We start from the raw sequence: 25748 nt of genomic DNA, 5'->3' as shown, positions 1-25748 counted from the left end.
GGGCGTCATCTTGGAGCCCATCCCCGCGGCGTCGTTTCTCTGGGTGAAAACCCTGTCCACTTGTGGGATGAGCGACGGTGGCGCCATTGGCGTCGCTACCTTCTTGGAGGCGTCGTTGGTGGAGACCCTTCTTGACCTGCCGGTGGATGCCTTAACGGTGGCTTGGCGGGGCGGCTCGATGCAAGTGGCAAACTTGAAGGGGGGTTGTTGAATTCAGCGGTGGCGATCGAAATCATGTTGGAGGCCAGGGGTTGTCGTATGGGCGTTGGTTTTGGGCTGCTTGCAGCGGACCGCGGCGGCTAGCATTGCCTGGCAATCGTCATTGCGGTATGGGACGGCGTCGAAGGACGGCGCTTGCGGCACCAACATCATGGGACAACTTGGCTTGCAGCGGACTATGGCGGTTCGTTCAGCCTTGCTCGGCGACTCCGGTGTGGTACATCGTCAGAAGACGTTGCTTGCGACAACTTGGTTTGCTACCATGGCGGCGGTGGCTGGTGCGCTGGCTTCGCAACGAGATGCTGTCGCGCCGAAGGGCGTGGTTTGGCTGTCGACGGGGATCGTGGAAGCGGGTCATCATTGTTCTTCATCCTGGTGGCGACATTATCAACGAATCCGCAACTCGGAGTACTGCGGCGGAAGTGGCGAGGCCCCCGCGTGCGGTGTCTTCGGCGAGGCAACGAGAGCGAGGAGGAGTCCAACGGCGGATGTGGCGAGGCCCCCGCGCGTTGTGTTTTCGTGGTGGTGTCTGCGAGACGGCCTGCGTGCGGTCCGGGTTCGGCAGTTCCACCCTGCCAGATGATGTACGATGTTGCAACGACACTACGGCGGCAGATCCCGCATGGCGGTGGTCTTCTCGGTGCTGTGCTATGCGTTCCTCTTGTTTCCCTATCGACTTGGAGCCATGACTCGACGGCGACTTCAGAAGATGAGAAAGGCTATTAGCTGCAGCAGCTATGCTTCTTTTCTGTCTCCGTTGCCTTGTGTATTGTCCGCGTCGATGTCCCAATCTGACCGGACTGAGTTGTCTCATTTGAGACATGTGGTGTGGCTTGTGTCGACGTCCCAATCCGACCAGCCTGAGTTGAGTTTGGCGTGTGTTGAGACCCCATTCCAACCAGCTCGTGTTGTTACTGTGGCTTTTTTTTTCCTAATTATGGCCTCCTAGGGACATAATTTTGTATTTTTTCTGCTATATAATAGAAACGCACTCGTCGAGTTTCGTTCGTTCAAAAAAATAACTATGCTAATGTTTAGACATGCAAATTCCGTTCAAACATTAAGGACACCGGTACAAGACGTGCATGGAACAGGGAAAAACAAATATTCACTACTCTGCAGAAACCATTAACACACTGCCACATCCACCACCGCACACCCTGCCTCCACATCCGCGCGCCACCACTTCGGCCCCTGCGGCCCACCTCCTTTGCGCCAAAGCACGAGAGGGCATCACTTTGGGCGGTACAAAAGCGTTGTCTAAGAGGGGGACGCAGAGCGTAGCACGGGGTAGAGCGGGAGACACATAGCGCAGCGTGGCAGGGACACGCAGCAGCGCGCACAGGGTGCTGGATGACTGTGGACGCTCGCTTCTTAGGGCGATTATAAGTAGACCATTTTAGGTTTCTTCGACTGTACATGGAAATATCTAAAGGCCTTGGCTAACAGCATGTCTTCTTCGTTTTTTTTCTTTTGAGATAATATGTGCAAGCAAGCAACAATTCATGTGATGTTTCGACCTGCTGATATAACTTTGGGCGATGCTAAGTATCAAGCTCTTGAAAACAGCTCAACTCTCAGGCGATTATTTGCAGCTGCAGGATCAAGATCAAACTGTTACAGGTTGTCTTCAACCTCTAGCACAGTTCTCCCTTCTCTGTCGCCTGTGGCACGGGTTGTTTTCAGTCGCCAGATGTCTAGGAAACGTGTATAACTTTTCAGCGGTTATTATGGCTAAAAACTGCTTTCGATCTGATGATTTTTTTTTCAAAGGCAAAGCCAGTAGCAGGATGATTTGGAACTCGATGCTTTTGGTGTGATCAAATGCTTTCAAATGCTACTGGGAACAAGCTTTCTTTTCAGCAAGGGCAGAGGGCTATATATGGAATCCAAATATACGACTGAAACATAACAAATGCTTTGAAATGCTATTGCGAACACAAGCTTTCTTCTCAGCAAGGGCAGGGAGCTATATATAGAATCCAATTCTATGAGTGAAATATCTCAAAGAGTTAAATGCACGGTAGGCCCATAAACTTGCATGGCTGTGTCAAATAGGTCCATCAACTACCAAACCATGTATCTGGCCCCTCAAACTTGCGAACCCGTTTACTCCAGGTCCAAATACCAAAACCAGGCTGGTTTTGCCGACGACGTGGCATGTCCACCGTGGACGTCCCGCGCAAGGCAAGGAAGGCAAGCTAAAATTAAATTCTAGTTAGCTTTCTATTCTACTCACTGGTATGAGGGAATGAGCTATGAAGCTCGAGCTCGGCGATTTGGGACTATGAAGCTCGAGCTCGGCGATTTGGGATGAAGGAGTGGAAGCTCTGCTCACGGTGCGGCCATGGGGAGAACGCAAGCGCGCGAGATGCTAGATGGTGCAGCGAGACATGCGCGGCACAGCAGGTTGAGTGCTCGGCATGCAGAGCAGCAACACTCTCTCTCTCTCTCGGTCGAGCTTGGCTGCAACGAGCATCAGCAGCCAGCAGTATGGCTGGTAGCAGTAGCGCATGAGGCGAGATGGTCAAGGGCAGAGACGCCTCGCACGCGAGCAGCAGTGGCCAGCGGCCAGCAAACGTGCAAGCAGTGTTGCAGCAAACGTGCAAGCCAGCGGCTAGCAAACGTGCAAGCAAACTGCCAGCGGCGGCCAGCGGCTCACGAGCAGCAGCGGCCACGGTGGACAAGCCACGTCAGCAAAACCGGGCTGATTTGGCATTTGGACCTGAAGTGAACGGGTTCACAAGTTTAAGGAGCCAGATATCTGGTTTTGTAGTTGATGGACCTATTTGACACAGCTGTGCAAGTTCATGGACCTACTGTGCATTTAACTCTATCTCAAATGATTTGAGATGCTATTGCCAACATGTTTTCTTCTAAGCTCGGGCATGGAGCTATATATCGAATCCTAATCTATATGTGAAATATCTTGCTTTATTAAGGCCCCATGTGGATCGAGGGACTAATTTTTAGTCTCTGTCATATCGGATGTTTGATATTAATTAGGAGTATTAAAGATAGACTAATTATAAAACCAATTGCATAAATAAATGATAATTTGCGAGATGAATGTATTAAGCCCAATTAATTTATAATTTATCCATGTGATGCTACAATACTAATTATGAATTAATTAGGTTTAATAGATTTATCTCGCAAATTAGCCTTCATTTATACAATTACTTTTGTAATTAATTTATATTTAATACTTCTAATTAATTAGTATCAAACATTCGATATGACAGTGACTAACTTTTAGTCCCAGGATGCAAACACCTCCTAATTTGAACCAATGCCTTTAACTTTTTTCTGTTCAACCTCACTGCTACATAAGTCAGCAGTAGAACCGACGCATTAGCACTTAAAAGCCATGCTGGTTGTAATGCACTACAGTAGAAAGCTATAGAAAGAAGGCAATCTTACGTGAACAAGGGGAAGTCCCTGTCGCTAGCCGGTGCGTTGGAATCTGGCAGAGCAAGTGTGCGGCCCCGTTTGGTTCCTTGGGCTAATTTTTAATCTGGCAGAGCAAGTGTGCGGCACCGTTTGGTTCCTTGGGCTAATTTTTAGTCCCGTCACATCGAATGTTTGATACTAATTTAGAGTATTAAATATAAACCTATAACAAAATCTATTGCATAACCCCTAGACTAATTTGTGAGACGAATCTACTAAATCTAATTAGTCTATGATTAGCACATGTGATGCAACAATCAATAGGCTAATTATGGACAAATTAAGTTTAATAGATTCATCTCACGAACCCTAAGCTTCTGAAATTAGTTTTATAATTAAATCATATTTAGTCCTTTTAATTGGTATTAAAATATTCAATGTAACATGGCTAAACTTTAGCCTCGGCAATCCAAACAGCCTAGTAGTTAGCAGGGTTAACTTTATCGGTAAGGAAAAAAACCGGAGGTGGCTCATAAACGTGTTTATCGGATTTCTAGAAAATTTATCAGATTTGCCGTTTTTCTTACGGACAAAATTTATAAAAAAAATTCCTCAAATTGTACACAAAATAATCTAGAAGATCTCCAAACAATTTAATATGGAAAATAAGACCTCACAATGCTTAGAAATGAGAAGATATGTAGCTTAGGGGATAAGGGGTGAGTACGAATTCAAAATTATCGAGAATTTTTATCAAATTTGTCACCACCAATAAATATGATTATTGGTTTTCTCGAAATTTTTTCGTCCAGAAATTTTTCCGTGGTAGCCAGCCGGGCTGTCCAGAAGGATGTGCGATGTGCAGGAGGATGGACACCATATGTAGAGGTGCCATCTAGCACCTACTCGCTGCTCTCAAAGTCATGATCGATAGCAGGTAGCGGATGGTCCATTTGTCTTTCTTTTTCTTTAGTCTTAGGCTGTCCACAGTGGCTACTGTAAATGAAACGCTACACCATCTCCCAGTACCGCTTTAGCGGAAAAACCCCGCAACGGGTACTAGGAGCCCATCCACTACGGTTCAGGACGAGCCACTGTCCACCATTCCCACGGGGGAGCAAGGCGTCCGGTACTGCCTCTCGAGGCTGGTAGCCCCAACGACCCGGCTCTCCCGTGCTCGGAACCGCCTCCGCCCCGCCGTGGCTCGACCGCCGCCTTCGCCTCCGCCCGGCTGCGGCGCCGCCCGAAACTGCTGTTGTCGCCGCACGTCGCCGCCCAGATCTGCTGCACCCGCGCTGCCGGCGAGGAGGAGGACGGGCGTCATCATGGCCCGTCACCTTTATGTTTACATAAGTGACGCGCGATATATGTAGCGCGTCACCTATATCACGTGCTGCTCTGGGAATCGCAACTGCCGGTACCCTCTCGCGCGCGCCCTCTCGGCTCTCGCCCTTCCTCTCGGCAACCGCGCCCGCCCTCTCCGCTCTCGCCGGTGCCCTCTCAGCTCCCGCCCTCCCTCTCAGCAACCGCGCCCGCCCTCTCGGCTCCCGCCCTCCCGCGCATTATATAGTGCCTCCCGGCCGCTCTCGGCTCCCATCTTCTTCGTCCTCGTCGCCACCGTAGCCATCCCCTCACACCCTCTCGCACGGACACTCTCGTCCTCGTCATCGTCGATCGACAATATTGGGTTCCGGCTCCCGCTCCAGTCGTCGTCGCCGCGCGCCCAGGAACTCGTCGTCGTCCTCGTCGCTGTCTTCCTCTCCCAACCCCCCCCCCTCGCCGCCGTCGCCCCTGGCTTCTTCCTCCCTCACCTCCGGCCCCGGCTCCTGCGCCGGCCCCTGCTCCAGCGGCTGACGATCCGGACCACCCCTTCGGCTTCGGCGATGAATGGGCTATCCGCGTCCTGCAGGATTCGTTCAACGAGTTGAACGACTACCTCGTCCGCCTTGGGAAACCTCCATTGAACCAGCCGGTCGTGTAGAACGTTGCCGACTATGTGTACGCCAATCTTCAAGGTGGCGGAAGTTATCAGGGAGCTGCCATGACTATGTAATATCGTAGTCTGTATGCAGGTCCTTTGTGTGTGTGCATCTCTCTCTCTCTCTCTCTCTCTATATATATATATATATATATATATATATATGATAAACTAGCTTTTGCCTTGTTATATATCTCGCAATAATCTCAGCATTGTTAGCTCGTAATTTTCATGTGCACTGGTAAGATAGGGCATACACATAGGTGATGAACCATAAACGTAATGCGTCACCTTTTAAGGACCATAGGTTAAGGGTTTAGATGACATGTGTGCTCTAAAAAGGTGACGGGCTTCATTATGGATCGTCACCTGCACCTACGAGAACAATGCCCGTCACCTATTATTTGAAAACAAGTGACGGGTTACACATATAGCCCGTCACCTATATTATAGGTGACGGGCTTCATGAACCGCGTCACCTTTTGACGGTCCACTTTTTCCGGGGAGGGGGGCTCGAAGAATAAAAGGTAATGCGCCTCATCTGTACGCGTCACCTTTCATATTAGAGTGACGCGCGACATAGTGGTGTCACCTTTGTGCGTGTCATTATAGGGCGGTTCTTACATTGTGGTTGCACCCGCCACCACCGCGAGAGAGAGGAGGGAGGGACGTGGCGGGGAGGCAGGAGCAGCGCGCGGTGTCCGGCTCGAAGAGGGGGGGGGGGCGTGGAGGAGAAGGGGAGCGGCGTTGCGCGCCCTGCGGGCGGAGGAGAAGAGGTGGCGGAGGAGCAGAGGAGGTAGGGGAGGAAGAGAGACCGGGGAGGGAGGGGGGCACAGGGAAATTAAAAAAAAAGGAGGGAGGCTGACATGTGGGTCCCATCCGTGGTAGTTGGTATAGAGGATATAATTTAGAGTATGACGGATGCAGAGAAACTGAGTATAGAGGAGAGAATCTTGATGACCAGGATGAAATATTCTTTTTAGGGGATGGAAATAGAGTATGACGAGTACGGATAGTCTTATGGTGCAAACAAATGGAGGGTCCTGGTTGCCTTTATCTTTTTTGATTTGATGCAATGATGCGGCCGGGCAGCAGCTTCTTTTTCTTTACTGACTTTTGTTTTTCTCACGCAATCATGACTGCCACAATGATTCATTCCACTTCCTCCGTCGTACTGCAGCTGATGCCTCGCTGCAAAGCATATATCTTTACCTGTAGGAGATGCGATTGGGTGACAAGAACATCCGTAAGCGATGATGCACTAATAACACAGAGTAATGCTAAGACCACCTTGCAGACATATAACTATAGGCACATAAAACTGGCAATAACTTTCACTGAAAAAAGTGAAAATAAAACAAACAATATCATGCCTATCTTTAAGTACTGTATGTAGGATTATCAACAACTTCAAATCTTCTAATGGGTGTTGGTTACATGCCCAGCATACCGAAAAAAAGGTTTGAGCTTGACACAAAAGATATGTGTGCATCACAGATAAGCGCATTATCACAAGAAAAAATATCACTGATCATCATCTGTTCTTTGCCTCCTCCCTACCCATGATTAAATGTTTGAGCTGAAGAACTATCTGTGATAATATCATCACTGCCCATTTTTTAGTGTGAGAGCAAAGTTGAGAGCCTAGTGTGCTAGTTCTAGAGTGAACCGCAAGTGTATCTCGGTGTGCTGGCCCTTGGAGTTTTGGTGGCTCACCGGCAACGTCAATGACCCTCTAGCATGATGTGGAGCGGTGTCGACATCTTTGTGTGGGTGACATGGAGACCCCATCCTTTGTGAAGAAGCTCCTTAGTGGAACCCGGGGCCAAAGTGACCATAGTGGCTTGCAAGCCTTGGTGGCGACGCAAGAAGAGACCCGGGAGAGACTTGGTGGCCGAGAAGTGATACTCTTCGTGAGTGATTCAAAAACATGGAGTAGGAGAGACTTTGTGTCGAACCGAACCACAGGATAAATCTCGTGTCAAGAGTTTGCTTCCTCTCATTCCTACTTACGTTTCCGTATTTCATTGTAACTTGTGTGCCTTTACATTCTTAGTGTAGATCAAGCTAAGATTGGCTATAGGTTGCAAAACTCTTTTGGAATGAGGGTTTTCACACTAGAAGAACACTAGTTGCACATCTAAACACTATGTTCTAGTTTAATTTATGTGCAAATTAGTTGGAGCTTGAGATTAAAATTTTTAGTTAGCCTAATTCACTCCCTCTCCCTCTTATGCTACGTTCCTTTCACTTGCCCCTCATCTGACTCTGTCGCTACTGTTATCCACTATTGCTGCAGACCCCTCCAATCGAGGCCGTGTTTGGTTAGGGGGTGTAAAAGTTTTCATGAAAACTTTTCGCCCCTTTGACCACTAATTAGAGGTATTATATGAAGACTAATTATGAAATAATCTTCACAACTATGGTACTGTAGCATGTGCTGTAGCTAATAAGGTCTTTAACTGCATGATTAGAGGATGATTTGGGGTGGTTACTGTAGCATCGATGTAGCCAATTATAGTGGAACTTGGCTCATTAGATTCGTCTCAAAAAGTTACACTCATCTATGAAAAGGTTTCGCAAATAAACTTCGTTTAATACTCTATGCGGATATTTGTCTTTTTTGTGTGAAATTTTACCAAACACGGTGCGAGTGCGACTGTTTCGACAAGAATCTTCAATAGGGACAGACAATGAGTGATAGGCCCAGTCCATGTGCATGAATAGTGGGGCTTTGCTAATTTACGGTCAACCGTTACGGAGGAGCTCCATACGGTCGATTTTCCAACCGTTCGTTTTTTTCCTATTTTAGTAAGATTTTTGTCGTTTTCTGATTTCAAGAAATTTTTTCAAGAAAAAAATTTTGAGAAAAGAAAAGACAGAAAATTTTGACGAGAAAAATTTTAGAGAGAAAAATTTGGGAAACAAATTGAAAAAAATTTAAGATGGAAATTTTGCTTCAAAACAAAAAAAAATTATTTAAAATATTTTTGCATCCAGAAACAAACTCAAGGTAAAAAAAAATGCATTCAAAAATCAAAAAAACTTTGGTAATTTTTTAATTTGGGAATTTTCTTTTTAAAACTTTGCATAAAAAAAAGAAAAAAACACTGCTACTACCCCCGGGGCTCGCCGCCGCCGCCGCCGGGGGTGAGCTCGCGAGCGGACCTCCCCGCGGCCGCCGCCGCTGCCGGGGGTGAGCTCGTGGGTGGATCTCCCCGTGTCCGCCGCCGACGCACTGCGGCGGGGCTCCCCGCGTCCTCCGTCGACGCGCTGCAGGCGGGGCTCCCCGCAGGCCGCCGCCGCCGTGCCGCGTGTAGAGCTCCCCACGTCCGCCGCCGACGCGCCGCGCCGCGGACTCGTGGCCGCTGAGCTCGCGAGCGGAGCTCCCCGCCCCGCCGCCGCCGCGTCGCGGACTCGTGGTCGCGGCCGCCGCGGCCGCCGCGCCGAGGATGTAGGAGGAAGGAGAAGGGGGGCTGCAGGAGGAAGGAGAAGGGGGAAGAGGCGCGGGGATGGATCTGAGAGAGGGACGGAGGAAGGAGAAGATGGGGGGCTGCGGGAGGAAGGAGGGGAGGTGCCCTGCGGGATCCAGCAAAGAGGTGGTAGTGGGTGGTGGGTCCCGCCACGTGGGAGCTGTTGAATAAATCGACCGCTCGGAAGAGAAGTCACGGTCGACTGTAGAATCAGCTTCGCGTAAATAGTGTTTGCTTTTCCAGTTGTTCGGATTCTAACCTTTATCGCAATCATCAAACCGTGCTGTGCTAGGGGGCAGCTGCTCGCACCTTTGTATCATCCTTCACTATGCTCCTTGCTTACCCACACATTGCGCCTCTCCAACCTCTCTGCGGTTCTCTGCCACGTTCCAACGCACCATCGTCTGTTCCTCTGTGACTCCGGCAGGAGCATCCCCTCGCGTACGTTGGTCTGCCTTTAATTAATTTCTCTAGCTAGTTTCTTCCTCGGGCAGATCGAATATTTTTGTTTGTAGATGTACAACTTGAGGCAACCCAACTGTGAATTGTTTGCAGCGCTGCTTGTCGTCAGATCCATGGAGCATGATTGATCACAAAAGATATCCTCAACCTAATGCCTCCAGCCATTGAGGGCTGCCAGCAGGTGGACCTTATATCTTCCTCCTGCAGATTGATCTCTTTCTTTGAAACGACTGAATAACTCATGATTAATTGCTCTGTAAATACTTGATCCTCCTGCAGCATCGTGATCGGATACCTTGTGACGTGACAATGGATTTCGCCATCAGCGCGGCATGCTGGGTGGTGCTCCATGTGATGCTCCCAGTCTTTTAGCTGTGTTTCTTCCTCCTTTATCATCAACACGTTGCGCATCTCCAACCTCTCTGCACTCCTCTGCTACACTGTAACTCGCTTGTGTAAGTAGCTCTCCCTTCCTCGATCTAGTTTCTTCCTCGTGCAGATCTAGATGTATAATAACTAGCGCAACCGAACTGTGTGGTTTATTTGCAGCAGTGCTTGTTCTCAGACATCTTCCACGTCTTCCATCGTGAGGATCCATGGATTTTGCCATCAGCGCAGCGCGTTTGGTGGTGGGCAGGGCGCTGAGCCCCGTGACGGACGGCCTGCTCGAGTCGTGGACGGCCAGCTCGGAGCTCGGCCCCAACGTCCGCGCCCTCAAGCTGGAGCTCCTGTACGCCAAGGGGTTGCTCGACAACGCCCGTGGCCGGGACGTCCGCAGCCCGGCGCTGGGGGAGCTCCTGCTGGAGCTCCAGCACCAAGCGTACAGCGCCGACGACGTGCTGGATGAGCTGGAGTACTTCCGCATCCAGGACGAGCTGCAGGGGACGTACGAGACCACCGATGCAGAGGACCGGGGTCTCGTCGGCAGCGTCGTCCTCCACGCTCGTCACACGTCAAGAGCCGTCGCACACAAGCTCAAGTGCTCCTGCTCGTGTGCTGCTGTGATCCGCAGTGATTCCAGCGAGGATTCCAAGAAAGGATGTTTCCCAATGGGCTGCTCATCATGTGGTGGCGAAAACGCCAATGAGATCCAGGAGGAGGCTGAAAGGACATGCTTCCGTAAGATGGCTTCAACAGCTCGCAACACTGCCATTGCTGTCGGTAGGCGCCTTCCATGCTACTCTGTCCCCTCTGTCCAAGGTGATACTAACACAGACATGCCACGGAGTAGTAGGCGGCCATTCCTCTGTTGCTCTTGGTCATCCAAGGCTCAACACAGAAAATGTTCTGTTCATGCACCAAAACTTAAGTTTGATAGGGTGGAGCTGTCCAGAAAGATGGTGGACATTGTAGAGCAGCTCAAGCCAGTCTGCGCTAAGGTCTCCACCATTCTTGACATGGAATTGGTGGGCTCTGCAATTCATAAGTTAGAGCTCTTGGGAGGAAATGGCACCAGTATACATCAAAGCACTACTCTGAACCGACCCAGAACTTCGGACCCACGGATTATACAGCCTAAGTTTTATGGCAGGGATAACCTGAGAAAGGAACTTGTGGATGCCATTACCCAAGGTAAATACTCGGCCAATGAACTCACTGTTCTATCATTATTTGGTCCAGGGGGTATTGGCAAGACAGAATTCACAAAACATATATACCAAGATGTAAACAAGCACTTTCAAGACCAAGATGCAAACAAGCACTTTCAAGTCTCCATATGGATATGTGTATCACAGAATTTCAGTGCAAGTAGATTGTTAGAAGAGATTAAAACGAAGATACCAAAAGGAGACAATGAAAATGATATTACAGGTAATGTTGAAGAACAAATCCGGAAACGGCTGCAGCTTAAACGATTCTTGCTTGTCTTGGATGACATGTGGACATATGATGAGAATGAGTGGAAAAAACTTCTAGCTCCATTTGAAAACACAGGAATAAAAGGCAATATGATCATAGTCACCACACGACGTCCAAACGTAGCAGAACATGTTGCAACAAAGGGTTGTTTTAGAAGACTTGAGCGTCTAAATGATGAAGATTGTATGCATTTATTGAAAGAATTGGTGTTTGATGACCAACAATCCTGGGAAAACCATTCTAATTTGTATGAGGTCGGGCAGAACATAGTGAAGAGACTAAAGGGTTTCCCTCTTGCAGTTAAAACTGTTGGAAGAATTCTGAGAAAGAGACGCACTGTCGACCACTGGACAAGTGTTTTGAACAGTAAAGAATGGGAAGACCAAACTGGTGATGATGATATCATGCCAGCATTAAAGCTTAGCTACAGCTATCTTCCTTTCGATCTACAGCAGTGCTTTTCATATTGTGCCTTGTTTCCCGAAGATTATGAATTTGGTAACACAGAGTTGATTCACTTGTGGATAGGTTTAGGATTACTAGGTGCAAGTAATCAGAACAAGAGAGTTGAGGATATTGGATTGGATTATATAGATGACTTGGTTGATCATGGTTTCTTCCAAAAGAGTGAAAAAGAGGATAATAATCCTTGCTATATGATCCACGACCTGCTACATGAGCTGGCGGTAAAAGTTTCAGAATACGAATGTCTCAGTATAGATGGTTCTAATGTGAAGTCCAAACAAATTCCTGCATCCATACGTCACTTGACAATCATTGTAGATACCACAGATGTCAAGGATAGAACCACCTTTGAAAACTTCAAAACAAACCTAGGTGTACTAGGTAAAAGAGTGAAAGCTGAAAATTTACGTACTTTGATGTTATTTGGAGATAAGCATGGAAGCTTTTCCAAGACGTTCAGTGAATTATTTGATAAGGCAAAAGCTCTTCGCGTTCTGTTCTTATCCGAAGTACCCAGTAACTTGGAGGATCTATTGCCGAACTTTCCAAAGCTTGTCCATCTTCGTTACTTGAGGATCAAGGGACCTGCAACAACTCTGCCCAGCTACATCTCCAGATTTTATCACTTGTTGGTCCTAGATCTATGCCAATCCAACATTCGCTTGGCTTCTGTAACAGAGATGAGCAACCTTGTGAAAATTCGCCATTTTCTTGTTGAAGATGGAGATTGTCACTCTGAAATTTCTGAGGTGGGAAAACTACAATCTTTACAAGAGTTAAGGAGATTTGAAGTGAAAAAAGATATCAGTGGATTTGAGTTGAAGCAGTTGGGGAAATTGCTAAATCTCCGAGGATCATTGGCAGTATGTAATCTTGAAAAGATAGAAGAAACGAAGGAAGCAGATGAAGCAAAACTAGTAGACATGAACTACTTAACGGGGTTAGAATTGAAATGGGGAACTAACGGGTCTATCAAGGACCTGAAAAAAGAAGATGATGTCCTCGAAAAACTTAAACCAAACAGTAATGTTCAAGAAGTATGCATAAGAGGGCATGGAGGTACTACTTACCCCTCTTGGCTTCGTGATCTGTACATTACAAATTTGGTACATCTTTGTCTAGATGGTGTAGCATGGAAAAGTCTTCCACTTCTAGGGGAGTTGTGGACAGTTCATGAGCATGGTGAAGAGTGCCAACCCTATATCGGAGGCCAAACATTTCAGAAACTAAAAAGAATTGAACTGCGTAACATTGAAACCCTGAAGAGATGGCGTGAAAATGGCACTCATTCATTCCCTGTTCTAGTGGAACTGGTTGTTCAAAATTGCCCTGAGCTTATAGAGTTGCCATTTTCACATTGCACTAGCTGCCCAGCTGAAAAAGAAGAAATAGTGACTATGTTTCCCATGCTTCGGGAAATAGAAATTAGAAATTGCCCTAAACTATCTCCATTGCCACCTATTCCTTGGTCTGACACTCTGTGCAAAGCTAAAATGTGGCAAACGGGTACTAGTATTGAATGGTTATCTTACAGCAACAACAAACGGTGGGGCAAAGATGTCAGTGTCGAAATGGGAAAGGATGCCCATGATAGTGAACTCTGGAATATGCTGGCTTTTAATAATCTGAGGGATATAGAGTCGTTCAGGATGGAGAACTGCCCTCCTGTTCCTCTTGCTCGCATGCAACCGCTAGAATTTCTGAAGAGACTCTATATTCAGAATTGCAGTAATGTCTTGTGGCCAGTTGAAGGTGAAAACAATTCCTGTTACAAGTTTCCAATTGAATATCTCAGCATCTGGAATTGTGTTGCTACTGGGAAGGAATTGACACAGTTCATCTCATATTTTCCTAACCTCTCAGAGTTGGATGTACGTAATTGTAAAATGGTAACGGGATTGGGTGTGGCGGAGAAGCAGATCACATCAGCACCTACGCCATCACCATCAGCTTCAGATGAGAAAACAGGGGATGAACAAATCAAACAGCTGCAACAACAGGCAAGTGGAGCGGACGAAATTGAAAGTGCAGTGGAAGGACTGCTGCTTTTGCCTCCCCAAATAAAGGAGTTGAGGATTGATGATTGCCCAGATCTGAGGCTCTTCTCTGGTTCACTCGATGAAGGCACAGCGTCTAGCCAAAGGCTCCAAGGTCTGGGCTCCCTCATATCGTTTGTCACTTTTTTTTGCCCCAACTTGCTCTCCTCCTGTTCATCCTCGACTTATTGCCCTTTCCCGACGTCCCTGCAATATCTCGTGCTCGTGGATGTGGAGGGCATATTCGCGTTTGCGCCTCTCTCAAACCTGACGGATTTGTACATATCTAATTGTGGCGATCTCAGAGGCGAGGTCCTATGGCCTCTCCTGGCGCATGGCCACCTCACCAGATTAACCATCAAAGGATGCCCGAACTTATTTGGTTCAGAGCCACCACGGCTGGATGAACAGAACCATCCCCATCCCTATGGACTGCAGGAGCTCGTAACGGATGGCAAAGCAGGAATCCTTGCTGTGCCTCTCTGTGCCCCCCTCTCTGCGTCCCTCACCAAATTAGAATTTTATGGCAACGATGATATGGAGCACTTCACAAAGGAGCAAGAACAGGCCCTTCAGATCCTCACCTCCCTTCAGGGGCTTGAAATATCATCCTGCGATAAGCTGCAGGGCATGCCTGCAGGGCTAAGTCGACTTCCCAACCTCAAGAGATTAGAGATCAGCTACTGTAAAGCCATACGGTTGTGGCCCAAGGACGGCCTTCCAAGTTCGCTGACAGAGTTAGAGATCACCAACTGCCCAGCCATCCGGTCACTGCCTAAGGGCAGCCTCCCGAGTTCATTGCAAACGTTGGATGTCCATGATGACGACAACAATCAGGAGCTGAAGAGGCAGTGCCACAAGCTTCGAGGAACAATTCCAATAATCATGGCTTAGAGCAATCCAAGGTAACCGAAACTTCCTTGCATTTACTCTCCCCCAATATCCACCCGCCACTTGCCCCTCTTCATTATCTGCCCTTGTGAATGTAAAGTAGTTAGCTTATTTTCAGATACATTAGTTGCTGCTTTATCTGAACAACATACTTGTGTGAACCAGCTGTATGCAAATCATCGCATGCCCATGCAGTTTAGCAATTCAATCCACTATCATTCTAAAAAGGGAAAAACAAAATTGAATCCATGGTATGCAGATATGGTGTTTGTTGTTTTCAACTTTTTGTTTCCTTGCCCTTTTTTTTATCTTAGATTATTCATGAACTTTCACTTATATTTTACCTAATTATATAATACACTTTTCTGTCCATTGTTTTCGAATTGTGAAGTCTCACTCGAACAGATCTCCCTCTAGAATTGAAACCAACCATTTTTAAGGCATTCAGAAATTTGTTGCTAATAAGAAACACTTGTTTGTTATATAAGGACTTCTTTTCTTAAACAGAACAGTGAATGTGAATATCTCTTGTTTGAAAAAAATAGTAGCTGAATCAACCCACAGCGTTGTCAGTAACTTCGAATCAGATTTGAAGATAACAAAGGGAGAGCTGATTTACCATTCGACTAAATAAATTTTAGCAAGTCAGCAACATGATAACATATGCTACTTATGTATGTGACATGTTCTTCAGTATGCAAGATTAGTGATCGCTTTTCCTTCAACTTGTTCTCTTCATTTATTTCAGTAAGCAATTTGCTCTGAGCAGTTCATGTATTCTTGTACCAGGATAATAGAAATCCAATGTTGCAACTGCACTGAGTTGATCCGTTTCAGTGAAGGGCCAATTTTGCAGCCGCATGAATTTCATCCATCCTGTGTAAGTCACTCCTTCAGTCCTGCTCAATTGTGTTCATTATGAATTTTGCAAGTATGCTGTTCTTGTTGAATTCATGGTTCAGGAATGGTTATTTTGTTGGTTTGATTTCCAGGTCTGTACTGTTTAACTCTTTGCTCACTAATCTCCATAGTTGGAGTGATGATTATGCAAGAAATTGGTTGGCAGAGGCATTTTGTCAGTTTGGTCTGTGGCAGTGAATTCAGCTTCCTGAAGTGTCTATCAATGGCTACTTGAGATTGTCTGATCAGCAGTTTGACTTTTTGGTGTACATTTCCGCCAAATTTAAGGTTATTTCAGCATCATGTTGGCCTCTCCAGATGAGCATTGAAGAATTCTATCTTCTTCTGCTCAAGTGACGAGTTCTCTAGGGGCATGAAAGAATTGTTGACCAGCTCGTGTAACCTCTAGGTATTGTAGAGAAGATTACTTGTATTGATTATCATTATAGTGGAAATTTTGGCAGTCGGCCATTTAGGTCCTGTGGTTTTTTACTTCTCGATTTGGGGATCTTTTTCCACGTAAATCATTGTCGCATGTTGTTTCTGAAGTTTTCCTGTTGCTGGTTTACAATTGTCATCCGATAAAACAAAGAAGGTTTGAAAGTTGTGCAGATTTAGCTGCCCTGGCAAACAATAAATCAAGGTAACGGTCAGTTATCCCTATCCTCAGTATAGTTTCTTGTAAGTCGTAAGACAGGTAAAGGTTCTAAACTGTAGTTTGCTGGTCTAGTTGGGACATGGATTTGATGGAACCAGACACTTCCATAGATTCTGTCTCCTCGAGGTTCCGTACCTGTTAACATGTTTAGGAGACTGAATTTCAATCCTCCGTGTCTTCATCATGTGTTGGATGAAATCTGTAAATATACTACTTGAAATGGGTTGCATTGATGCTAAATTACATGCAAGTGATGACTTGTTCTGATTCCATAAACGGCAATGTCTTATGGCCTATCATTCATAGTTTTTTTTAGATAATGGAAACCACGTTCCGGCCTCTACAAGCGCACACAGCCAGTATTTTCATCTTATTACATAAACGTCAGTCTACCGACTGACACCAAAGGAGCAAATAAAAAAAAAAGACTACTAGGAACCCAGTCTGTTATTAAATTTCCAACCAAATCTAGAAAACAACTCCAACGCCGTCGTCTTTAAATTTTTGCTCACAGATCGGAGTAACTCATGTGTTCCTGTCGGTTGCAACAGTGCCCAGAACCGCAACCAGTATGTCCCTCTGAATAAAGCCTGCAGAAAAGAAGTATATCTAACATTATTAAAACAAATGTCATTCCTGCAGCACCAAATTGCCCAACAAAGGGCAACAACCCCCACTAAGATAAGTTTGCGCTGTTTAGCATCTATATGTCTAACAACCAGGTAGACGACATATGCGCAACTGAACTAGGAGGAGGTAAAGCCTGTGGCTACTGCCACCACTCTCCAAAGATTTTTGGCATGATGACAATCAAAGAAAAGGTGTTGGATCGTCTCGTTACAATTACAAAAGTAACATTTGTGACTACCATCCCAATTCTTTTTAGCTAAGTTATCCTTTGTCAACAACACCCCCTTCAAGAGGTACCAAAGGAAGATCTTAATTTTTAGCGGGATTTTCAACTTCCAGATATATTTATGTCGGAACAGGACCTGTTGATTAATCAATTTTTGGTACATAGAACAAACTGAAAATTGTCCATTATTATGTAATTTTCAAGAAATAGTGTCCCTTCCATCGCGAAGTTAAAATCCCTTAAATAAGCCACAAGATTAATATATTCAGTTAGCTTAACCCCTACCAACGTTCTTCAGAAAGAGAGATTCAAGGGGTTGGTAGACACTACTTGTTCCACAGTATCACGCTTATTATACACAACATGTTATAAATTTGGGAACCGCTCACTGAATGGACGATTTCCTCTCCAAACATCTTCCCATAAGCTAATCTGGGAACCATCTTTGATATTGTAGGATGTGTAGGAGAGAAAAGTATGCTTAACATTGAGGAGACCCTTCCAGAAATGAGAGTCCGTTGGTTTAGCACTCCCTTGAGACAACATCTTTGAGCCTAAATACTTCTTGCTGAGCAGGGATTGCCAAATACCATCTTCGTTAAACAGTATGAACAACCATTTACTAAGAAGGCATTTGTTCTGGATCTCCAGATCAATTATACCGAGCCCTCCTTGATCTTTTGGGCGACATATAAGGTCCCATCTAGCCAGACGATACTTTTTCTTAGATGCATTGCCTTGCCAAAAAATCTGGACCGACAAAAATCAAGCTTTTTGAGGACGCCTTTCGGTAATTCGAAGAAAGACATCATGAATATGGGAAGACTACTTAGAACTGAATTGATAAGAACAAGTCTGCCTCCATAAGATAGATATTTCGCTTTCCAACAGTTCAGCTTCCGTTCAAATCTTTCTTCAATAATTTTCCAATCACTATTACGGAGTTTTCTGTGGTGCATGGGAATTCCTAAGTAACGGAAAGGATAATCCCCAATCTTGCATCTAAAAATTTCCGCATATTGATCTTCCAATCCTTTTGCCTCTCCATAGCAGAAGAGTTCACTTTTGTGGAAGTTTATTTTGAGACCTGACAATTGTTCAAACATACTAAGCAAAAGTTTCAAATTTTTTGCTTGTTCAATGTCATGGTCCATAAACAAAATGGTATCATCCGCATATTATAGGATTGACAGCCCATCTTCCACAAGATGTGGTATAATCCCCTTTATATGTCCATCATTCTTTGCTCTTTTAATTAGCAAAGCAAGCATATCTGCTACAATGTTAAATAAAACAGGAGATAAGGGGTCCCCCTGCCGAACCCCTTTCTTTGTTTGGAAGTAATGTCCAATGTCATCATTAACTTTGATGCCAACACTTCCTCCTGAAATAAAGTTTTCAACCCACCTACACCACTTGGGGGAAAAACCTTTCATCTGTAACGTCTGTTGGATGAAATGCCACTTAACTTTATCATAGGCCTTCTCAAAGTCTACTTTGAATATGACCCCGTTAAGTTTTTTTGTATGAAGTTCATGGATAGTCTCATGTAGAATAATTACACCCTCCATGATATTCCTCCCTGGTATAAATGCTGTCTGAGAAAGTTGTATGATTGATTGCGCCATTTTATTAATTCTATTAGTGCCAACCTTGGTAAAAATTTTAAAGCTGACATTAAGAACACAAATGGATCTATACTGCTGTAAATTTTTTTTGCATCATTTGTCTTTGATATTAGAGAAATTAAGACAAAAGAGTGGCAGTTTCTCATCATAAAAATCATAGAAGAGGGCTAGCAAATCCTTCTTAATAACCTCCCAAAAAACTTGATAGAATTCAGCAGGGAAGCCATCCGGTCCCGGAGCTTTATTATGCTCCGTCTGGAACACAGCTTCTCTAATTTCCTGCTCAGAAAACGGTGATATTAAAATATCATTCTCTGCTGAACTAACTTGTGGGATGTCATCGGTGAGATTTTTCTGCAGGGAGATGGTATTGTCTTCTGATGGTCCAAACAAACCTTTATAATAGTCTGTAATAAAGGACTTTAACTGCTCGTCTCCTACTATAATACCATCTTCCCGTTCCAATTGGTAGATGTATTGCTTTCTATGTTTGCCATTAGCCACCAGGTGAAAGAACTGGGTGTTTTCATCTCCTTGAAGGAGAGTATTCACTTTTGCTCTTTCATACCATTTCATCTCCTCCTCTCGGAGTAAGACGACAAGTCTCTCCTTGAGATAGTGTTTCATGGTAATCTCATTATCAGAGAATGGAGTGGCTTCGGCTTTCTTGTCAAGAGAATCAATCAAAGAAAGTAACTTCTTTTTTCTCTTTTTTGTAGTGACCAGTCGTATGTCGGGCCCTTCCCCGAATATGTTTGCGAAGGGCCCTAATTTTATTTTGCCATCTCTCCATGTTGGTATCACCTTTGATTTCTGATTGCTAGATATTGGCTACCATATCAAAGAAACCATCTCTAAGGAACCAACCTCTTTCAAGTTTGAATAGAGGTTGGTTATTCATGTGAGTAGATGCGCCAGTATTTAGAACAATTGGGGTATGATCAGATATACCCCCGTCCCTCGATTGAACACTGGAAATAGGAAAATTTTCCTCCCATTCAGTGGTAACCAACACCCTATCGAGTTTCTCGAAAATTGGGTTATCTCCGTAACTGGCCCAAGTAAATTGGCGGCCCGACATCTCAATTTCTTTGAGATCAAGTACTTCAATGACCTGGTTAAAAATATTAGGCCATTTAAAATCGAAGTTGTCGGTGCTTTTGTCCTCAGGGCGTCTCATGATGTTAAAATCCCCTCCAATGACATATGGTAAGGTTTCACGAGAGCATGAGTTCGCTAACTCAATAAGGAAGGATTCTTTATGTTCTTGTTGTCCAGGGCCATAGACCGCGTACAACACCCACTTGAATCCATCACACTTATTATGAAGGGTAAATTTGACATAGTAGTCTCCCTCCGAAATAGCTCCAATATCAAAAGTGGACAAATCGACACCCAACGGCATGCCACCTGATCGTCCATGTGGAGCCATACTGTGCCAAAGGTAATCTTTACCCGCACACAGATGTTTTAGAGTGGCATCTGGGAACGAATCCCGGCCAGTTTCCATGAGGGCAATAAACTCAATTTGCTCCTCTCGCACCAAATCCGCCAAGTATCTGTGTTTAGCCAGGTCGGCAAGACCATTGCTATTCCAAAAAACTCCTTTCATTGGAGACACAGTTTGGACGGGGTGATGGGTTTTCTTGCGTGATCCATCATATTTTTCTTCTTTGAGTTGGACTTTTTCTTTAGGGGGTGACATTTAGATCACAGCAAATGTGATCAAGTCCCTGTTCATATGCCTCCTCATTTAAATCACCACAAAAGTGGTTGAGGCCTGCATCGAGATTGTCCTCCTCAAATTCATTAAAAGATTGTCCTCCTATTAATTTCTATGTTCTTAAGAGAAACAACAGAATTTAAATATTCACTATCATCTCTACCCAAAGAAACTCCTAGGTTGCTCATCATCACCTTTGACTACAGACTCGACATGGAAGAAGATGTCATAGAGGCAATCATCCACAACTATATCAACATCATCAGGTATAGAATTAACTGTTAGAAATCTAGGCAATTTTCGGTATATTTTAATTCCAAAATTAGATGTATAAACTAGCAATATTTCTATGACTTTAAGGAGTAAAAGAAAACATGTGAACATGTTTATACTTATCACACATATAAGCATAAACAATATAAATAACCAAAGTTTTAGGGAGTACCCTAAAGCGGGGCCGTTGCCGGAGGCATTGGCTGCGCTGTTACCAACTGGAGTAGATATCTACTCGGTTGGCCTCAGTCGAAGTAGTCGAACTAAATCGGTGCAGTAAGATGTTCGCAGTGCAGTCCCACGAACGGTCACCAAGATGTAGTCGACGTAGTCGTTCGGCCACCAGAATGTAGTCGACGTAGTTGTTCGGCTCGTCCACCAGGAAGTAGTCGTACAATCGGGCAAAGCCTTAGTATTTTTGAGCAGTCACGCTAAAGCGTTACCCAAAAACCTGATTGCCCGCCTATCCCGTGCAGGATCTCAAGGCGGCAAGGTTTCGGAGGCCTGCTCACGCTAATTCTGTGCGCGCAGAGATTAGCGTTGGGGAACTCAGTTGTTGCAACTGGAGAGGGAGAAGAGAGGAGCCGAGTTGCCTCAGTGCTCTGGTGCAGGATGGATGAGGGGCATGGCACTCCTTATATAGTGACTCAGGTGCTCAGGTTCGTTGAACCTGGACACCATCAGAGTCATTTAGGTGATGCGGTTATGGCCATTAATTACAGATTTAATTGCACGTTTAATCGCACGATTAATTGCTGTCAACGGCAAAATAGCCATCACATCCCGCCGCGCCTCGCCTCGGCCACGGCCCGGCCCGGCGAGGCGAGCGAGCGCGCGCGCGTGTGGTTCACCGTCCTCCTCTTACCGGCTTCACAAGTGGTGTACAAGAAGTCCACCTTTTAAGTCGGTTGAGATCCTCCTCAATTCCCGGTACGGAATTAAACATTGATTCCCTAGCATTAATAGTGGGCTTTAAATTCTTTTATTGCTTTAGAATAAATGGGCCAAGCCCATTATTCCAACATTAACATCAAGCACTGCCACCAGCAACCGCACAACCCCAGACTTCCGTAGATATTTCATATCTACTTTTTGAGTGGCACCCAGGATCGACCCCACAGCCCACAAAGATAAATAAGATCTTATCTCATGTGGCACTCCATAAACTTGCACCCAGACCTTATCTAACTTCCGCTTGGGCTTAATCTCATGGTTCCACTCATCAAACTCCAACACTCCTTCTTTATTTTTAGTTGTGACTGTTTTAAAAGCCACAATCTGCTGCAATTCAACTTGGCTGGGAAAAGGGACAATAAAAGTATCCTTGCCATGCCCCCGCACCACCCAATCTCATTAAATAGGAATTAAATGAGCAAGTTCAGACTTGATTAACTCGGGCGGGACAGACCCTTGTACTACCTTAACCAAGGCAGTAGCCGATGCACGCATCGGCACCACCGGCTTCGCTGCACCGTCATGAGCGATGTGGAAAATGCCCAGACCTTCCCCTGCTAAGCCACCGAAAATTGCAGTTGGTTTAGGAGCATTAAGCAGGGCACAACTTGCCGTGTGATGTTCTTCTGCACACAATTCACACCGAAGGAGTTTGAGTTTCTTTTTCTTCTTAAGCCTCGGCTCCTCCACGAGAGCAGAACCCTTATGCTTCTTGTCACCCGTATCCTGATTCTGAGTGAGCCTTGTAGCATCAGACGTAGTTGCACCTTGCTTCAGAACCGGGACTGCATCACGTTGAGGGGAAGGCGGGACGTCGGTCCGGCCCCGGTCAGTCCCACCACCATGCTGACCTCCTCGTCCCCGTCCAGGTTCGCGACCACCGAGGTCATTCGCCGGTGAGGAAGATCGGCCACGACTGCGGCCGCCGCCACGACACCGGGGACGAAAAGGGCCACAGTATCCGCGGCTACCTCCATTCTTCAGTCCAGTAGGACCTCGCCCGCCGCCAGAGCCGCCTGCTCGCATGCCACCACCGCCGGCCATGGAGGCAGCTTCGAGATAGGTCTTCGGTTTGGATCGGAAAAGCTTGGATCGAAAGGTTTCCGCAACTGTTGCGGCGTACGACAGCTTCTGTTTCGGAAGCACCGATGCCTGCTACCTGGCTCCCGATGGCTCCTTCTGATGGGGCATCCTATATGTTTCACGGAAGATGGTTAAGCCAAACGTCGCACGGCCCATGATGATCCACCTGCTCTACGTTATGTTACTAGCTCATGTGAAAACTGACACCTCAGCAAAGCAAGGAGCGAGAGGGCGCAACAGGCCATGCATGGACAGCGCAGACACAGCACAGTGTAACAAAGGTGGTAAGTATGCTCTTTTTTTATTTTTCTTTTAATCTATGCCAATAATTTTTATAAATATCATATAACCTATTATATGTGGAATATTATATTAACAGATTCAATATATTAATATACAAGATTCAACAATAATTCGGACTTAGTTCAACAATATCCAATAAACTAATTCAACATTTTATGTTGAGATGTTGAAGTTGTATATAAAAAATGTTGAATGTATATATTCCAAATGTTGATTTAAAAAAAAATAAAAAGTATATTCATATGGGGTTTTATTTTGTTGCATTAATTCTAAGCAACACGATGGATCAAACGGAATCGAAAACAGACTCACGATTTAAGAGATAAATACATTTTAAAACAGCAAATCAACTAAACCTCCACCCGCTCAACCAACTCTGTTGTGACACTTGTTGCCCCAATGTTGAAGCAGTCCACGCTGATCCGCTCCTCTCTTCGGCCTGTAGGAATCTCAGCCACTTGCTTTTTTCTGCACGCATTTTAAAGTGAAAGTTCTATAGCAAACTAATTTTCGGAAGATGTATAGGTTTTCCGCCTTCTGATTTGGCCGTATGGGCTCCTGCGGCCCAGCCTGAGAAAGCCCATTAGCGGTATTCCGGCCCATCTGATCAGCAACACTCACAAATCCCGGACTGGAGCTTTTGTGCGGAGCCGGACGGGATCGCTTGCCGGCGGACTTCGACGAAGCATCACCACGAGATGACATTGCAGGCTGAAGGAAATCACCTAGCGTCAGGTGTGGTGATTGTCTTGGCTTCGGAAGGGGACCACGCCACGAAGAAATGTTCCATGGCCATTTTGGAGCCGAACTTTTCTTCTGAGCCTTCTTCACCTCCGTCCACCCTGCGGAAGCTTGAACAACCGAGGTATTCATGGGCGGAGCCGAAGGAATGAGAACGGATTTACCATTAGTCTCAACATCTCCCAAATCTTCAACGTCGCTCTCCGAGTCTGAACTTCCGGAGGCGCGCCAAAACTTGCCGGCGAGGTTTTGGATTGGTGAAGGAGGAGGATGGACGGAAGGCGACCTGCTCGCCGGCGTGCTAGGAGGAATGGTCGCCGGAGGCCTCAGAATCGCCTTGGAATCGCCCAGCCACACGATCCGAGAATTCCGCTCGATCCCAAAAAAGAACTAGCCGAGCTTCATTCCAGCTCCTCTGTGCTCATCACCCGTAGATGGCTCACGATCACTACGGCCGTGACTCTGAATGTGTCGACCTATCATAGTTACAGGGTTAAAAAAAAAAAGAATGGCTAATAATGCACAATTTGGGCAGCTGGTTTCAGTCGAATTCAACTCAAAATGTTTGGAGTACCCACAGCCATATCTAGGGAATACACAAATTGCATGGCGGCGGCCAATATGGGAAACCTCAACATGCAGACTTTCAACTCACGCCAGTAAGGTCATTATAAACAACTGAAATAGTGGCGTACGTAGCTAACGGGTGCAGTGCAGGGTAGTTGCAGAACAGGGGCATTGTTCAGCTCAAACTCGAGATTCATTAGGCCAGTCTCAGCGGAGTTTCATGAGAGTTTCATGGCATTTAATTTTACTGATGTGGTATGATATTTATGAGGAAAGAGAATGAAGAGTTTCATGAGATGTGAGAGGAGTTTCATTCCTATAAAACTCATCCGGCTCGCTTATCTAGTTTTTTATCTAAATAACCGTGTGATGAAACTATGCATTGAAATTGGCCATAGCAGATCCAGGGAACCATGCTTTGCTATCTCATCTCAGCACAGCACAACACCCCAGAATAGCCCAGAAACGCGGCTGTATTGTCATTGCCATGGAAAAGATGTGTGCATCACACACATACATGTGTCCATCAAGATGGGTATTACCTAAAATTTTATAGGGCTCAAACATTGCATGTGAAATAGCGCATGGAGTTAGGATAGTCAGATTCAACAACAACTCCGATGCACATGCGTAGAACACCAACATCGGCTAGGAGCACTTATCTGTGCAACGTCGTTTGGTGCACGAATCAAGCAATGGCATGTCTGCAGATATGCTATTAAAAAAATTGATTCCTTCTTTTAAAGAAATCATTGTGACCAAAAGTTCAAGCCAAATTTGAAGGGAATATAGCACCAATTAATATGCAGTTCAGTTACATAATGTTTAATTATCCGGAATAATAAGGAGCTTGCCGTGCTGACATTCTGCTCCAGGACTAGTATTTAAATTATACAATGCCAAGGATGGCTATTCGATGGACCAGAGATGCCCATAGAATAATGTATAAAAATAATCCACTTTCACCTCTGAAAGTGATCGGATGCTCTAGCCTAAGAGGAGGAGATGGTGAATTAGGCAAACTAAAAATCTTAACCTATGGCTCCAACTAGCACTACTACAGATCGGACCATTTGTCCCGGTTCCAAAGGGCCATTTGTCCCAGTTTTGAAACCGGGATTCGGCTGCCGGGACAAAAGCTCTGGAGGCTTTTGTCCCGGGTGCTAGAACCGAGACAAAATGTCCCTCACGCTAAAAAAAAATTTGCGCCCTGCGGGATTCAAACCCAAGACCTATTGCCTGGCGCATGGCTTCCTTGCCAACTAATCTAAGTAGGACATATGAC

At 45.7% G+C, this 25748-nt stretch overlaps 1 protein-coding gene across 5 annotated transcripts; it reads left to right on the top strand.

Annotated features, from left to right (window-relative positions):
* The first annotated feature begins 9259 nt into the window (after positions 1–9259).
* LOC120679433 (putative disease resistance protein RGA3) lies at positions 9260–16288 on the top strand. 5 transcript variants are annotated; one of them, XR_005677186.1, is made up of 7 exons: positions 9343–9504; positions 9619–9706; positions 9805–9980; positions 10075–14791; positions 14943–15028; positions 15567–15657; positions 15770–16288. XR_005677186.1 is itself a non-coding variant. In XM_039961017.1 (5 exons), exon 4 carries the CDS (start codon positions 10122–10124, stop codon positions 14778–14780), a length of 4659 nt encoding a protein of 1552 aa, XP_039816951.1. In that variant the 5' UTR covers positions 9343–9504; positions 9619–9706; positions 9805–9980; positions 10075–10121; the 3' UTR covers positions 14781–14791; positions 15567–16288. The 5 variants fall into 5 exon arrangements, 1 of the variants encoding a protein (XP_039816951.1); XR_005677184.1 differs by lacking the exon at positions 14943–15028 and having other exon boundaries at positions 10078–14791; XR_005677183.1 differs by lacking the exon at positions 14943–15028.
* Positions 16289–25748: the final 9460 nt, after the last annotated feature.

Source organism: Panicum virgatum, chromosome 6N, assembly GCF_016808335.1.
Source record: "Panicum virgatum strain AP13 chromosome 6N, P.virgatum_v5, whole genome shotgun sequence".
In the NCBI taxonomy this organism is placed as follows: domain Eukaryota; kingdom Viridiplantae; phylum Streptophyta; class Magnoliopsida; order Poales; family Poaceae; genus Panicum; species Panicum virgatum.
This window is presented reverse-complemented; position numbering and strand designations above follow the sequence as displayed.

Coding starts and splice junctions, on each gene's coding strand:
- LOC120679433 (XM_039961017.1), top strand. CDS start 10,122: ATGGATTTTGCCATCAGCGCAGCGCGTTTGGTGGTGGGCAGGGCGCTG.